The sequence below is a fragment of the Bos indicus genome, chromosome 21, assembly GCF_029378745.1.
Source record: "Bos indicus isolate NIAB-ARS_2022 breed Sahiwal x Tharparkar chromosome 21, NIAB-ARS_B.indTharparkar_mat_pri_1.0, whole genome shotgun sequence".
Classification (NCBI taxonomy): domain Eukaryota; kingdom Metazoa; phylum Chordata; class Mammalia; order Artiodactyla; family Bovidae; genus Bos; species Bos indicus.
Genome location: NC_091780.1, coordinates 1320230 through 1337173, shown reverse-complemented (window position 1 = coordinate 1337173; position 16944 = coordinate 1320230). Strand labels below are relative to the sequence as shown.

The window sequence follows — 16944 nt, the reverse complement described above, 5'->3', positions numbered from 1 at the left end:
AGATTACCATCCCTTGTTAACTATTTGGGCGATATCATTTTGGAAGGTGTGATATGGAAGAAATACAGAAAGCCATAGGCAAGGAGTCTGAATCACTGCTGCAGGAAACAAAGAAGCACAGCAAAGAGAACATAAAATCCAAGAAACTAGACAGAACCCAGATAGTGGAAGAACTAGCCCCTTGTTCAGAGGCAGATGAGACGGAAAGATAAGATCTGGAGTTATTTTTATTCCCAGAAATTCAGGGATGCTTGCCCTTGCCTTTGAGGTTTGTCCATTTACAGTGAAAGGGTATGTGCTTTTCTCCAATTAGTTTTATGTAGGAGCCAATCCCATCCGCACACACACACTCACATTCCAGATCAATACGTAGACAGAGTGGGAGAGGCCAATTGGAATAAGATAATCCAGGTTCAAATCCTTTCTCCACAACTTTATGGATGTGGTCCTGACAGTGGGCAAACTATTTAACTTACCCATAATTAGCATTATATTCTCTAGATATCAGAAAGATTATTAGCATACTACTCTGGGTGTTGTCATAAGAATTAGATCACACTTACAGACGCCATTTTCACTTTGCCTACTACATGGTAAAAACTTATTCGTGGTATATATATTTTATAAAGAAAGACAGATCGTGCAAAGTTTTCTGCATCAAGGCATCTGGCCAGGCATCTTCCTTTTTTTATCTGCTATCCATACCACAAGAAATTTTTATGACTGCAGGATCCTAAACCTGAGAAGTTAAGTATACAGTGTTCATAGTGTTATGTAAATCTAGTTTATCCTTATTTCTTTTAAAATGAGGACTGATTAGGATGTATTAAAAATTCTACTAAGTTTGTGGATTCCTGGGTTTCCCCTATTCATTCTTTTGTCTTTGCATTTTCTGAGGCTATGTAATCACACGAATATAAATTTTATCTGCTTTTAACTTCATGATGCACTGAAATTTTATCACCTATTCTACTAACACTTTTGCCTTTAAATTAATTTTTATATAAATCTAGAAAATCTTTCTTTTGGATTATTTGTTAATTTCCAATATTTCTGTTTATTTTCTACTTTTTTGCTTATTCTATGCCAATTTTCTCTTTTTTCTTATCTTCTTATAAATATATTATTTGTATTCTTCTTTTTCCATGCCAATTTTGCCTTCACATACGGCTCATCAGGTTTTCAAGGCAAGAATGCTGAAGTGGTTAGCCATTCCCTTCTTCAGTGGACCACTGAACTCTCCACCATGAGCCATCCATCTTGGGTGGCTCTACACGGGATGGCTCATAGTTTCATTGAGTTACACAAAGTTGTAATCCATGTGATCATTTTGGTTAGTTTTCTGGAGTGTGAAGTCAAGTGGGCCTTAGGAAACATTACTACGAACAAAGCTAGTGAAAGTGATGGAACTCCAGCTGAGCTATTTCTAACCCTAAAAGATGATACTGTTAAAGTGCTGCACTCAATATGCCAGCAAATTTGGAAAACTCAGCAGTGGCCACAGGAGTGGAAAAGATAAGTTTTCATCCCCAAGAAGGGCAATGCCAAAGGTAGTTCAAACTACCACACAATTGCCCTCTTTTCACATGCTAGCAAGATAATGCTCAAAATCCTTCAAGTTAGGTTAAACAATATGTGAATGGAGAGATGTACAAGCTGGATTTAAAAAAGGCAAATAAACCAGAAATCAAATTACCAATATCCACTGGATGATAAAAAATGCAAAAGGATTCCAGAAAAAAAAAAAAATCTATTTCTGCTTCACTGACTACACTAAAGCCATTGACGGTGTGGAGCACAACAAACTGTGGAAAATTCTTCAAGAGATAGGAATACAAGATCACCTTACCTGCCTCCTGAGAAACCTGTATATAGGTCAAGAAGCAACAGTTAGAACCAGACATGGAACAGCAGACTGGTTCCAAATTGGAAAAGGAGTACATCAAGACTGTATGTGGCCACCCTACTTATTTAACTTATACACAAAGCACATCTTGCAAAATGCTGGGCTGGATGAGGAACAAGCTGGAATCAAGATTGCCGGGAGAAATATCAATAACCTCAGATACGCAGATGACACCACCCTAGTGGCAGAAAGTGAAGAGAAACTAAAAAAGCCTCTTGATGAAAAACTTGCTTAAAACTCAACATTAAAAAAACTAAGATCATGGCATCCAGTCCCATCACTTCATGGCAAGTAGACGGGAAAAAAATGAAAATAGTGACATACTTATTTTCTTGGGCTCCCAAATCACTGTGAGTGATGACTGCAGCCATGAAGTTAAATGATGTTTACTCTTGCAAGAAAAGCTATTACAAACCTTGATAGCATATTAAAAAACAGAGACATCACTTTGCTATGGTTTTCCAGTAACCATCTACGGATATGAGAGTTGGACCATAATGAAGGCTGAGAGCCAAAGAATTGATTCTTTCAAACTGTGGTGCTAGAGAAGACTCTTGAGACTCCCTTGGACAGCAAGGAGATCAAAGCAGTCAAACATAAAAGAAATTAACCCCAAATATTCATTGGAAGGACTGATGCTGAAGCTGAAGCTCCAATACATTGGCTACCTGATGTGAAGAATGGACTCATTGGAAAAGACCCTGATGCTAGGAAAAATTGAGGGCAAGAGGAGAATGGAGTGACAGAGGATGAGATGGTTGGATGGCATCATTGACTCAACTGACATGAATTTGACCAAGCTCAGGGAGATAGTGAAGTGCAGAGAAGCCTGGCATGCTGCAGTTCATGGGATCTTAAAGAGTCAGTCGGACATGACTTAGTGACTGAACAACAGGAGAATATTGAGTATAAAGACCTGTGCATCTGGGTCACAATTTGAATTGTCACATGACAAAAGCACCACTACCAAGCCCTACCATGAATGCGTATCTACATCTGTGGGATCTCAGGAGTCATCTCTATTGCCACAGTGACTAATGATAATAGCGACTCATGGGTCCTTACAGTGACAGTGTGCTGTATTTGGCTGAAGCTTTTTAAATGATTTTTCTCATGGAGTCTAATCAACCTTTATATATTTGCAGCTTTTCTTCACACAACCCACAATCATAAGTGAACCAAATGTACTAACTACTGATTCAATTTTCAGATCTACATTTATTATATATATATATATTTACACACACACATATACATATTTTCTCCTGTATGTGTATTTACTTATATTGAACATGCATGCATGTATATGTATGTACATCTACAGATACAATCTTTTTTTTTTAATAAAAAAGACATATATTCTTTTATTAAAAAAATGACTTGTCAGGAGGTTTTTATGCACATAAGCAAAGATACCAAATATAACTATATATATAGACAAAGAGTGTTTATATAATTATTACTGACCTGCCTCTTGGAAAATCTGTATGCAGGTCAGGAAGCAACAATTAGAACTGGACATGGAACAACAGACTGGTTCCAAATAGGAAAAGGAGTACGTCAAGGCTGTATACTGTCACCCTGCTTATTTAACTTATATGCAGAGTACATCATGAGAAACGCTGGGCTGGAGGAAGCACAACCTGGAATCAGGATTGCCAGGAGAAATATCAAGATATGCAGATGACACCACCCTTATGGCAGAAAGTGAAGAAGAACTAAAAAGTCTCTTGATGAAAGTGGAAGAGGAGAGTGAAAAAGTTAGCTTAAAGCACAACATTCAGAAAACTAAGATCATGGCATCTGGCCCCATCACTTCATGGCAAATAGATGGGGAAACAGTGGAAATAGTGGCTGACTATATTTCTCTGGGCTCCAAAATCACTGCAGATGGTGACTGAACCCATGAAATTAAAAGATGCTTACTCCTTGGAAGGAAAGTTATGACCAACCTAGATAACATATTCAAAAGCAGAGACATTACTTTGTCAACAAAGGTCTGTCTAGTCAAGGCTACGGTTTTTCCAGTGGTCATGTATGGATGTGAGAGTTGGACTATAAAGAAAGCTGAGCACTGAAGAATTGATGCTTTTGAACTGTGGTGTTGGAGAAGACTCTTGAGATTCCCTTGGACTGCAAGGAGATCCAACCAGTCCACCCTAAAGGAGATCAGTCCTGGATGTTCATTGGTAGGATTGATCTTGAAGCTGAAACTCCAATACTTTGGCCACCTGATGTGAAGAGCTGACTCATTTGAAAAGACCCTAATGCTGGGAAAGATTGAGGGCAGGAGGAGAAGGGTAAGCCAGAGGAATAGATGGTTGGATGGCATCACGGACTCAATGGACATGGGTTTGGGTGGACTCCAGGAGTTGGTGATGGACAGGGAGGCCTGGCATGCTGTGATTCATGGGGTCACAAAGAGTTGGACATAGCTGAGCGACTGAACTAAACTGAACTGCCTTTACAAACAAGTGATATAATTTCACAAACTTCTGCACATTTAATTCCTACTTACCACCGTATGTTTCCATATCAGCCCATGTAAATTTCCTTCTGTTTTTTTTTTCTTCACTTTCTAAATGTGACTTTATAATGTTCCACTGTATGTCTCAGCTATTTTTAACCAGTTGCCTACTGTTGGATTTATCTAGGTATTTCTAATCTTATACTGTTATAATAAAGCCCACATTTAATATCCTGGTTTTTGAATTATTTCGTACATGTAAAATATACACGTAAGTCTCATTTAAATAAATACCAATAAAATGACTGGTCAAGAAGCATGTGTATGTGAGTTCATGATTTGATAGCATCAAGTATTCCTCTATGGAAACTGTACCAGTTACACTCCAAAACAATATTTGGGGAGGTGCCTGCTTCCCCAGTTGCCATCTGAGGTTCTTTCAGACGTCTGGTTATTTGCCAAATTGAAAGGAGAAAACTGAAACTCCATGCAGTTCTAATAAGCATTATTATTAGCGATGTTTGACATCTTTTACTATCTTTAAATCTATTGGCATTTTTTTCTGTGCAAGGTTTCTTCATACTTTTATTAATTTCTTCATTATATTGTTTGCCTTTTGTTTTATTGGATCACTTTATCATGTATTGCAATAACCTGCTGCCCTGTTTTATGATTTTGTTTTTTTGGTATGTTGATACTGTCTTCTCGTTTAACTCATATGATACTTGTAAGGCTCATTTCAAAGTAGTCACATTGTGAGGCAGTGCAATGGTGAGAGGATAAGCCTTGGCATATCTCTCAACCTCCCTACAAGGGGATAATATTAGGACTTACATCTTTGGATGTAAGATATCTTAGAAAAGAAACTGGAACATAATAAGCTCCTCACATTTGCCACAGCTATTTTCAAAATTTTCTTTAAGGCTTCTGTCAATCATGTCATAGAAAGGCATTTTGGACTACAGGACTTTAAAAGAAAAACATCCTATGTCGTTACTGTAAATTTTGGTTTCAAGCTTATATTTGAAACTTTGATGGAAGTAGAATTTATACTGTATGTAAAGTATGGTATTCGGAGTCCATGTATCAGTTTTCAAGATGACTCCTGAGTTTATCTAATAAGTTTTATTGAATAACTCAGGTTATTTTTCTTTTAAACTTTTTTCATAAATTCAATTCCCATATGTATCTGTGTCCATTTCTGGACCTTTTTAATATATATTTTTGATCTCACAATTAAAGTGCCAACCTCATTTTTCACACTGATGGCATATCTATGCTATGGGATCTGAAAGGGTTCAATGGATGCTTATTTTTCAGTTCTAAAATATTCAAGCCCTACCGTTTTTTTTTTTTTCCCCTTTCATATGAACCTTCACAGTAGATTTATGCATGTATGTATTTACTTACTTAAGCTATACATGATCTATTTTTACTTGTCTTAATCTGTTTGTGCCTGTTGGAATTGAGGTGGCCTTGATGATTTCTAAATAGCATTTGGAATCATCTTCTCCTATCTTGAAGAACAGAGCATGTTCAGAGCCAAACAGCTCTTATGGTCTTGATCTCTCAAATCCAAGAAGTCTGACAGCCTTCATTCCGTCTCATTTCTGCCCCCTTAAGTTCAAACTGAGAGGGTTCCTACTGGGGTGGCTGGTTAGGGCCACAGTTCACACCTGCACTAATCTCATCAACATGTTCAGCTGCCACACCATGAATTTGCTCTTCTGAACACACTTCATTGTTATTATTATTATTGTTGTAATATGTACAGACTGAGAATTTCCCAAATCTGTATGTTCTATTTCCCTTTTCCTATCAATTTGGTCTTCATTTTTCTCTGTCCAAACAGTTAGGAAGAACCAAGCTGCTTCTTCAGCACTTTGGTAACAAATCTTTGCACCTAAATGTCCATTTTCCATTTCACTGCTCACAAGTTCTATTTGCCATTTTGCAACGAGGGTCATATTTTCTATGTTGTCCAATAACATATTCCCTTTTATGCCTGAAATCTCATCAGAATGTCCATTACCATCCTAATTTCTACCAATATTCTGTATATGATTTTTTGTGTGTGTATGTATAAGGACTGATGCTGAAATTGAGTCTTGAATACTCTGGTTACCTGATGCTAAGAGCCAACTCATTGGAAAAGACTGATGCTGGGAAATATTGAAGGCAAAAGGATAAGAGGATGGCAGAGGATGAAATGGTTAGATAGCATCACCAACTCAATGAATATGAATCTGAGAAAACTCCAGGAGATAGTGAAAGACAGGTAAGTCTGGTGTGCGGAAGTCCATGGAGTCACAAAGAGCTAGCCATAACTTACTGAATGAACAACAGCAATTCCCTACATCTCTCTATCTTCCTTTCTGAGCCTTCACCAGTTACTTATATTAACAGAAGACTCCATAGCAATCTCAATCTTTCCAGCAGGCACCTCATGACTCTTCCAGCCTCGACCTATTACTAGTTCCAAAACTACTTCCACATTTTTAGGTAGATGTGAGAGAAGCATCTACTTCTCATTATTCATTTCTGTCTTTTCCAGTTCAGGCTACTACATCAGAATGCCACAGACTAGGTGACATAAAAACAGCCTTTATTTCTCATAGTTCTGGAGGCTGAAGTCGAGCTGCCAGCATGGTCGGGTTTTTAGTGAGGCCCCTTTCCTTTTTTGAAGATGGCCACCTAGATGGGGAAACAGTGGAAACAGTGTCATACTTTATTTTTGGGGGCTCCAAAATCACTGCAGATGGTGACTGCAGCCATGAAATTAAAAGACGCTTAGTCCTTGGAAGGAAAGTTATGACCAACCTAGATAGCATATTCAAAAGCAGAGACATTACTTTGCCAACAAAGGTCCGTCTAGTCAAGGCTATGGTTTTTCCTGTGGTCATGTATGGATGTGAGAGTTGGATTGTGAAGAAGGCTGAGCATCGAAGAATTGATGCTTTTGAACTGTGGTGTTGGAGAAGACTCTTGAGAGTCCCTTGGACTGCAAGGAGATCCAACCAGTCCATTCTGAAGGAGATCAGCTCTGGGATTTCTTTGGAAGGAATGATGCTAAAGCTGAAACTCCAGTACTTTGGCCACCTCATGCGAAGAGTTGACTCATTGGAAAAGACTGTGATGCTGGGAGGGATTGGGGGCAGGAGGAGAAGGGGATGACAGAGGATGAGATGGCTGGGTGGCATCACTGACTCAATGGACGTGAGTCTGAGTGAACTCTGGGAGTTGGTGATGGACAGGGAGGCCTGGCATGCTCGATTCATGGGGGCAAAGAGTGGACACGATTGAGCAACTGAACTGAACTGAACTGAACCTTCTAGCTATATCTTTATATGGTGGAGAGAGAGAAACCATCTCTCTTATGTCTCTTCTTATTAAATCACGTATCCCATTCATGAGGGCTCCACTCTCAACACCAAATTACCTCTGAAAGCAAACAGCTCTAAATACCACCATGTTGAGGATCAACATATGAATGGAGTGGGCAAAAAGTCAGTTGAAAGGAGTAATTTATTAGGATTTTGTCAAGTATGTAAACGAACTTAAAGAACTAACACAATAATATGTTGAACTTCCCTATCAAATTCCGTGGTATACATTTTCACTTCTTCAAGTATTCTTTAAGAATAATTACCTTATCAAAGTGCTTAATTTTGCAGCTTTTCCAAACTTATTTTTGCTTATTTCTATACACTTTATAGTCTCCATAAAAAAGTCTCCATTAAGTTTTCTATATTTTATATATGAAACTTCCATTAATTTTTCTTAGCCTCTTACAGAGTTTTTTCTGAAATTTTTCAGATAGTTTTGGATTTTCAACATGAAATATATTATCTCAGAAAGATAAATTTACATCCTTATTTGAAATTTTATATGCCTCAATTGTTTCATTTTGCATTCCATGTACTGATTCTCAATATAAACCTGACTGGCAGTACAGATAGGGGATCTACTTGTTTTTGCTTGATCAGAGGAGACAATTTTATGGTTACTTCCTTTGTTAAAAGAATGAAAATGCTGAAATAACTTTATTCTGGCTATTACCAATATATTTACACATTACATCAGGTACATGATAATTTTCACAAATAAACCATATTTCAATAAATCATTTAATCATTTGTATGAAAATGTATGTGTGTACACAGTATCATGATTATACTTTGGCATAAATTATGCATCATACAATGGAATATCATATAGCCATAAACAGTAAATAAATCCTACATTTGCTACAATGTGGATAATTCTCGAGGCATTATGCTATGTGAAATAAATCAGACAGAGAAGACAAATGCTATACCATTTATAGCTGGAATCAAAAAAAAAAATGAACTCAGAGAAACAGGGAGCAGATCAGTGGCTGCCAGGGTAGCGGAGTAAAATGGGGGAAATAGGTGAAGGTGGTCAGAGTACACATTTCCAGTTATAAGACAGGTTCCAGGGATTTAATGTACGGCATGGTGACTAGTTAATAATTGAGGTACTGTATATTGTAAAGTCACTGAAACAGTAGATTTAAAAAGTTCTCATCACATACACACACAAATTGTTAACTATGTGAGGGGTGCCACATATACATATATCAAATCATATATTTCACATCTTAAACCTACACAATTTTGTCAACTGTATCTAAGAAAAGCTGAAAAAAATAACAGAACAAAATAAAACCACATAAGAGGTCCTAATTTCCATTTTCCATTTGATAATGGTTTCCAAATTATGTAAAATAGTACTGAAATACTTGTTCTTTAAAGGTTTTATGAAAATCACTATTTTTTTTTGTAAAACTGCATTCTGTGAAATAATTTACTCATATTAAATATTAGGTTATATTTTGTGTAGTCAATGTGTAATTAATTACATGAGCCTAAAATTTATCAACTTCTTTCAAGTTCTGCAATTAATTGGTATCTGTTTGAGGAATGTTCTTTTGTATGTTTAATAGAACTTCTCTTTGTGGTGAATTCCTATGAATTGAGTGTGTGTCCAACTCCGTATTTGCATTTTGTTGCTGTTTTTTCCCTCATTTTCTTAAGTTAGATAATGGTGTACCTATTTTACATATTTTTAAATAAATCGAATCAATCATAATATTTAATATATTAATTTCTTCCATTATTTAATATTTTTAACTCATTTGCTTCCTTTAGTCATGTGTTTTGTGACTGTGCATTAAAAATCTTATAGATGTATACTATATACATGTACACATATACATATATAGATAACACATCTCACACATTTATATAAAATTATATAGAACTTGAATTTAGTGTTTTTCCAGATATAAGATGTCCAAATAATTATGCATTTTGCTACATTAAGATCAAACATTTTTTAATATTCTACCATCCTTTTCTTTTTTTTTTTTGGAAAATAACCTATTCTTTCCTGATGTACTCTTCTTCTGCTGTGCTAGTTTTGCTTGTTTGTCAGTTTTTCATTTGAGATTATTTTGGCATCAATATTCACAAATGAAAATGAGACTGGGCTCTAGTTAACTCTGTGTTATATTATATTAGAAACATTCTGATATCAATGTTAGGTGTCACTCACAAGCTAACTAAATCTTTTTCTTCTCTTCTTTGGAGTGGTGTATATAACATTGCAATCTATTTAAAGGTTTTCGTAAATTTCTGGGACAAATGTCTTTTGGGGCAGTCCAGGGCATAAGTACATTCCTGAAATTTTAACTTTTCATTAGTAATTGTTCTGGTTTGATTTGTTTCTTAGATTGATGTTTGGAAAATCACGCTGAAAATTTTAAAGTCCTATCACATTTCCAGGTGAATCTGTCTTGGTGTAACAAGGGTTTATTTCCTATTTCTTTGGTGTATGCTTTTCTCTGAGTATGTCCTATTCATAGTTTCCTATTTTGTTTAATTGCACTTCCTCCTTTATTTTTTTTTTTATTACATTAATGGTTTATCTGTTTATTGATTTTTCTTAAAAAAAAAAAAACAGCTTATATATTTGCATTTTATTTTTTTGCTTTAATCATTCTTAATTCCTTCTGCTTACCAGTGTGTGTGTGTGCATCTGAATGTTGTAGTTTCCTTAAAACTTACAGATCTGGATACCTAATCAATTATGTAAACTGTATTTCTAGACATTTTATATTAGTATTTAACATTATTTTTACTCTGAGTGCAGATTCAGCACTATTCCATAGATTATAGTATGCATACATTTTCATTATCTTATTCTGCCATTCTAGATGATTTTGAATTTATTCTTTCATCAAATTATTTTTGAGAGAGATATTTTAAAAATCTCTATATAGTAGTGGTTTCAGAGTAGCCAGTGGTACCCCACTCCAGTACTCTTGCCTGGAAAATCCCATGGACAGAGAAGCCTGGTAGGCTGCAGTCCAGGGGGTCGCTAAGAGTTGGACATGACTGAAGTGACTTAGCAGAAGCAGCAGAAGTAGTGGTTTATTTTCTTGTCTTGAATCAGAGACCACTGCCTGTACGACTAATTTTTCAATTTAATTGACAGTTTCATTGTGATCTAATACATAGCCAGTTATTTTTGTTAGTGATCAACTCTAGAAAATGTGATATGCAATATTTTTCATGGCAAAAATTCTAACATGTGTTAATTTATTTCTTTTTACCAGTTTTGGGTTATTTTCCAAGTACCCCTTTTTTCATCCCCACCTCAACTTCATTTGACACTTAGGTTGTAGTTCAGCATTTGCTGTGGAAACAGAAATCACACCCCTGAGATATTTGCAAAAGTGAAAAATGGAACACCTATAGGTATCACATATGAATTAGAAATCTTTCCCTTTAAGTCACTGAGTATGAGATACATTTTTAGCATATTCATTTCATTAAGTCTTTACATCCACCAAACTTAAACAAATGGAGCATAAGAAAATCAGATCTGCTTCACCCAGGCATTCTTTGTGTGGTCAGAATGACACTCTGTATGCTACAAGCCCCAGAGGCTGAATCCATGAATCTCCTGGAGGAGGGAACAGCATACACTCTGAATCACTCACAGAGCAAACCTTTGTATGGCAAAGGGCTCCTTTGTTCCTAACTGCAGCAGGGGTGGTTCATTTGTCCTTATGGGCAGACCCTCAGGACACTTCACCCAGCTTCAGTCCTGGTGATATCCCTGTTATTTGATCTCTTCCTGAATGAGCTGATGAGGAACAGGGAATCTCATTAAAAAAAAATCTTATTTCTTATTTTCCTCATGTAGGTATCAGTCAGAAATAACATAATTTTTGTTATATTTTTAGGAATTGACTAGCACATTTTTGGTTTCAACTGAGTGACATTTGCTAAAAATATTATTTGGTCTTTTTGAAATTATGAATATAAAGTTAATGTACCATTTTCTAAGAAAATCATTTAAAAATAATGTTACCTTAAGACAAATTCCAAAGATGATCAAAGAGAAAAACTTGGTGGTGTTTTAATTCTTGTGCAAGCTTTTCTCAGGTTCACAAGTACACAAATGTCACTTTTATACATGTTATTTTTAAAATACCACCTATGTCCTAAGCATTGTCCAGATTACACTTGACATTCACAACAATCTATAAAAATATATGGTGTTATACCCATTTTTCATATAAAGAAACTGAGGTATAGGAAGTTTAAATAACTTGCTCCTGAATGCAGGGATGGTAAGATGCAGTCGGGATTACAATCATCCTTTTTCCCCCAAACCATATTATGTTCTACAGACCCTTCTCACATGCTATATAAAGATCACTTTATATAATTATTTGGGTTTAAAATATTTGAACAAAATGTGATATTTCACAACATTAGATAGTGCATATTAGGACAAACTTTTCAAATTTTTTTGTGCTTGGCTTAAAGTGTGCTCCTTGACAGCACAGTCACCACACAGAGCTCATGTTTTGAGCCCCTGGGGTTAGTTCAGTCTTTGAGACTGCTCCATCTGGTCCCATTCTTTGGCTGCTTGGTCATCTAAGTCCCCTTTCCCCTGAATGACTAGGACAGCCTAGAAGGTGGAAATATATTTGGATTTACATTTTAGAATCACTCACCCTAGGTGCTGGTAATAACCAGGCATCAAGGGCCTCTTGACTGAGGAATTACTTGGACAACAATGATCAAGAGGGAAGGAATATGGCAAAGACCTCAGTGAAATAGGCTGAGATATTCACCCACAAAATCAGGAATCATGTAATAAGAAAGAGGCAGTTTATGAATACAGGCAGCTGAGGCACATTCTGAGTGGTGAACTAAGAAATACTGGGTCTGCAGCCCACAGATAAAGCTCCAGAACTCCAACATTCTGTAGCTCACTTATTCTCACCTCTGTCCCACCGGGCAGTTTGTGAGACTCCACACATAAATATTGCACATGTGTTTCCAGTAGCTATATTAAGTGTGTCCACCTGCTCTCAGTCATAAATGTGGGACAAGAAGCAGCATGGTGCCTATGATCTGGAAATATACTACCTGAGGTTCATTTGCTGCTGTTCCACTTATTTATGCCTACAGGTCAGAGCTATATAGGCAAGTAATTTAACATCTCTCTCTCTTATTCATCTCATCATGATGGTGATAAAAATTATAGCCAGTACCTCATAAGGTGGTTCTGAGAATTAAATTACTGTTTTGAAGAGTATAAACTCTTCAAATTTGTCCTGTCTTTGTTAAACAGTTGGGGAATTCTGCCACCCCTGTGACTCAGGTCCCCAGGATACTTTCAGCTATGTTAGGCAGGGGGATAGCTTTCTGCAGTTGATACACAGCATTTTATACATGTCAACTAGGTAAACTGTTAAAACTGTGCTATTTAACCCACATTGTTTCTTTCTTTGCTTGTTCAGTTATTGAGAAGTATTCAAATTGTTTACCAAGACTTTGTAGCTTATCAATAATTTATTTGCTTATCTAATACTATGATACTAAACAGAAAATTGGAATAGTTTATCTTCTTGGTAAATTATAATTTCATGTTTATATACTTTATGTATCTCTAGTTGTGTATTAATCTTTAATAATGAACTCTATGCTCAAAAGAGTTATAACACCTCTGATTAGTTTTTCATCCTTATAATGTTTATGTATTCTTCTACTGTATGTAGTATATAGTTAACAACATATAGTTTCATTTTCATTTTAATTATGTCTGCTAATCTTCAGATTTTAAAATACTTCCACTTAATACAGTTATGGTGTATTGGCATTATTAACTTTCCAACTTACTATCTATTCAGTTTTCATTACTTTCTATATTCCATTTATTGTCTTTCCATTATTGCATTATGACTTATTTGAAAATGTTTATTATTCTACTTTAATTTTTATAATCTTATCACTTTTATGCCAAAAATTTCTGTCAAAAGCACTTACTCTGGTATGTCTATAGATGACACAAAATACTGAATACAAAGAACTGTGTATCTGAGTCAAAGACTGTTGTTTTAAATAATAATGATACAGTGGCTAAACTGCATGGGAACTCACATAGCAGCAAGCTATTAATGGCATCACAGTAATTACCAGTGTAATATTCTGTAAATTCTTTAAGATCTGTGTCTGCTACATTTAGATAGAGCCACTGAAATAGCTGTTTTCATTAGATGCTAATCACTGAAACCTGTGAAAGGGACAGAAAAATAATTTACATACCTCACACTCACACAACAGCAATCCTATCAATCTTTCAGCTTCCAGCTCAGTATTTATTTTATTAAATAAAAATTATAGTATACACCTTAAATATATATTTTCAAATGCATAACTTTCATACACATTAATATGTATGTATATATAATTCTTACATATATACTTCCAAATACAAATGATTTCACATCAAGTTAAATAGGATAAAAACATGTAAACATATGCACCTGGTTCTGGTCAAGTAAAACATAAAACCACAAGGTAACCACAAGTTAAGAGTGCACTTGAAGGGGAATGGGGGAGGGAACAGACATGTAAACAACAGAGATGCTGAAGCTGAACCATAAAGCCCCACGAGGGTCCATTTCTTAAGACTGAAGCAGCAAAAAGCTCCTGGTTCAGTTTAGACTTCTCCCTTCACCCTGTCACATTTATTCTTGAGGGGCTTCAAAATGAGTGGAAATTCTGTAAACACTAGACTAGAACTGAGTCAATCCTGTTAAAAACAGATGACAAAATAAACCATAAACTGACAGTCATATTAATTTCACCAAACAATAACTTTAAGGATGTTTTGTTACTTTTTAACACAGTGAAACACCATAATCCTGGGGGACCAGAAATGGGAATGGTCAAGAAAACAGATGGATGTTTCTATACAAATGGTTTCAGCAGCCCCTGGAAGTGACAGATGTGTCTATAAACAAAACACAGACAAGAGCAGATGACAGAGCCTCAGCACACCAGACAACATGCCACAGCAGAATGCCACAGATTCAAAGTGCAATATTCTTCCGGCTCACAATGAGGTAAGTCCCACCAGACCTCTGTGAAGGGAAGCGCATAGCTCCTGGTGAAAACACTTACACAACAGATTGGCCAGCCAAAGCATGACAAGCTCTTTTCTACTGCTTTTAAAGGGCATGTTGCCCTCTCCCACCTGCAGAGGCTCCAAAGGTTCCCAATGGCAAGTACCAGACGCCTCAGCACCCTGCCGCTGAGGCTCCTCTCCCTGGCCCTCAGGATACACATGTTTGTAAAAACAGTTCTCTCCAAATGGGCAGACCCTGCCTCGAACAAAATACCTGCAGGTCTTGTGACTCAAAGCCTCCAAGTACTGCTGAATAAGTTTCTGCTTCTCTTCTTCCTCCTCCACCCAGAACTCACTGGGAATGACAAAGGTGGACATGACCCTGCACTGAGGGCAGGACTTGATAACTCTGCTCCCAAATTGTCTGGCACTTCTCCACCTGCGGATACACTTAAGACAATAGGTGTGGTTGCAGCTGGAGAGGATGCCAAAGCGGCAATCATTCCGGTTGGCTTTCTCATAGACAACCTCCATGCAGATGCCACACACTTTGTCCGCACTGCGCTGCACGGCAAAAGAGAGCTCCATATTCTTTTCGTGTGCTTCAATGCAGGCCTTTACATGGTCTGCCCTCTGGGCACCATCCAAGGGGTGCAAGACTGGCAGCCCACACATATCACATATATCTCCATGGAGATCAATACAGCTCTGCCCACGAAAGCACTGCCCCGCGATAGCATCACGGCAAAGCTGCCTCCCCATGCCCAAGACAATCTGTTCCCTCTCAATCATCGAGCTCTGCACAGGAGCCTCGGAAACAGAAGTGACCATGCGGCCCCGGTAGGGTTGCCCAGGAACAAATTCAACGGCATTCTCCCAGCCTTCTACACCTGCTCCTCCAGCAGCTTCAAGGCCTGCATTGTCTGTCGTGGCTTCAAACAAACCCCTTTCACCAGCCGAGCCAATCACAGGCAAGGAGCTTGAGGAAGCAGCAGGGGGGGCTTCCGCCACTTGCAGGGGCTCCATGTGCGCAGCCGTGCTAGGGCCGCTGTCTGCAGAGGCCTGGGGCTGCGAGCCAGGGCCCTCCCCAGCCGCCTGCCGGCCCGAGAGGTCGTGGGAGTATCGGCACTTCTCCCCCTCCTTGCACAGCCCATGAAGATAATACCTGCAGACGACTTGCTTTGTCCAGCTGCCAGTGCTCCGGCTCTGCAGCCAGCTGGGCCCGGCCCCTCCCCATGAGGCTTGGGCAGGCCTCAGACGTGACGGGCGGAACGGGGATGGGCCTGGAGCCGAGGACCACCGAGAGACAGGGCGCACCGGGACGGTGGGCCGTGGAGCACCTTCCCCTGCTGCCTCGGCACCCCCAGAGGCCCCGGCTGCCTCGTGGGGTTCTTTGGGAGCTGCAGGCTCTTCCATGGCAGCTTTTAGTCCCCAGAATGGTACCGGAACTTCCCCGGTGTGTCTTCCTTTCGGGCTTGAGGCCCGGAGGCCACGAGCCAGCTCCGGGACTTCTCCTTTGGAGCTGTGCGTCTGTTTTCCCGCTCCCCCAGTCCCTACTTCCTGTGCCTGTGTTCCTACTTCCTTCTCTGAGCAGGCGCAGCAGACACTTCCTGTGGCGGCAACGTCAGTCCTCCACTGGGTCGGCGCACGGTCGGTCCGGCTGGAATTGTGACCGGCATTCTCTTTTGTTCACATCCGGCCTCGGTGTCCGCCTCGCCGTCCCTGCTCTGCTGCGTGCAGCCCCTCGCCCTCCCGCGGCTCCTCTGAGGGAAGAAATCACAGCCCTTTGAGGTTTTAAATCAATCCTTTCCAGTGTTCGTTCGGACGCATTCATTTCATTGGTTTTTCATACGTGTCTGTTGAAAACATCGTAATCATGCCTTTTTAAATTTCCCACTGTGTAAAATTCATCTTGTTTCTGAACCATATCACACATGAATTTTATAAATGCTTTGTTCACTTCATTTTATGTCTATGTGGATCTGTTTTTGTTTTAATTATTTTTCATTCTGAGTACCGTAACTGTTGCTTCTGGAAGCTTTATTCATTTAGTTGTGTTGACAAGAGCTCTTTTCTTCTGCTCTTTGTTTTCTGGTAATTCTTACAGGCTTAGGTT

The 16944-nt window shown here is 38.2% G+C and overlaps 1 protein-coding gene across 1 annotated transcript; it reads right to left on the bottom strand.

Moving 5' to 3' along the window:
- Positions 1 to 6313: 6313 nt before the first annotated feature.
- On the bottom strand, positions 6314 to 16362 carry MKRN3 (makorin ring finger protein 3). Its single transcript, XM_070774973.1, has one exon. It carries the CDS (start codon positions 16242 to 16244, stop codon positions 14817 to 14819), a length of 1428 nt encoding a protein of 475 aa, XP_070631074.1. The 5' UTR covers positions 16245 to 16362; the 3' UTR covers positions 6314 to 14816.
- Positions 16363 to 16944: the final 582 nt, after the last annotated feature.

Excerpts from the sequence above, each read along its gene's own strand:
- MKRN3 (XM_070774973.1), bottom strand. The coding sequence starts at position 16,244 with ATGGAAGAGCCTGCAGCTCCCAAAGAACCCCACGAGGCAGCCGGGGCC.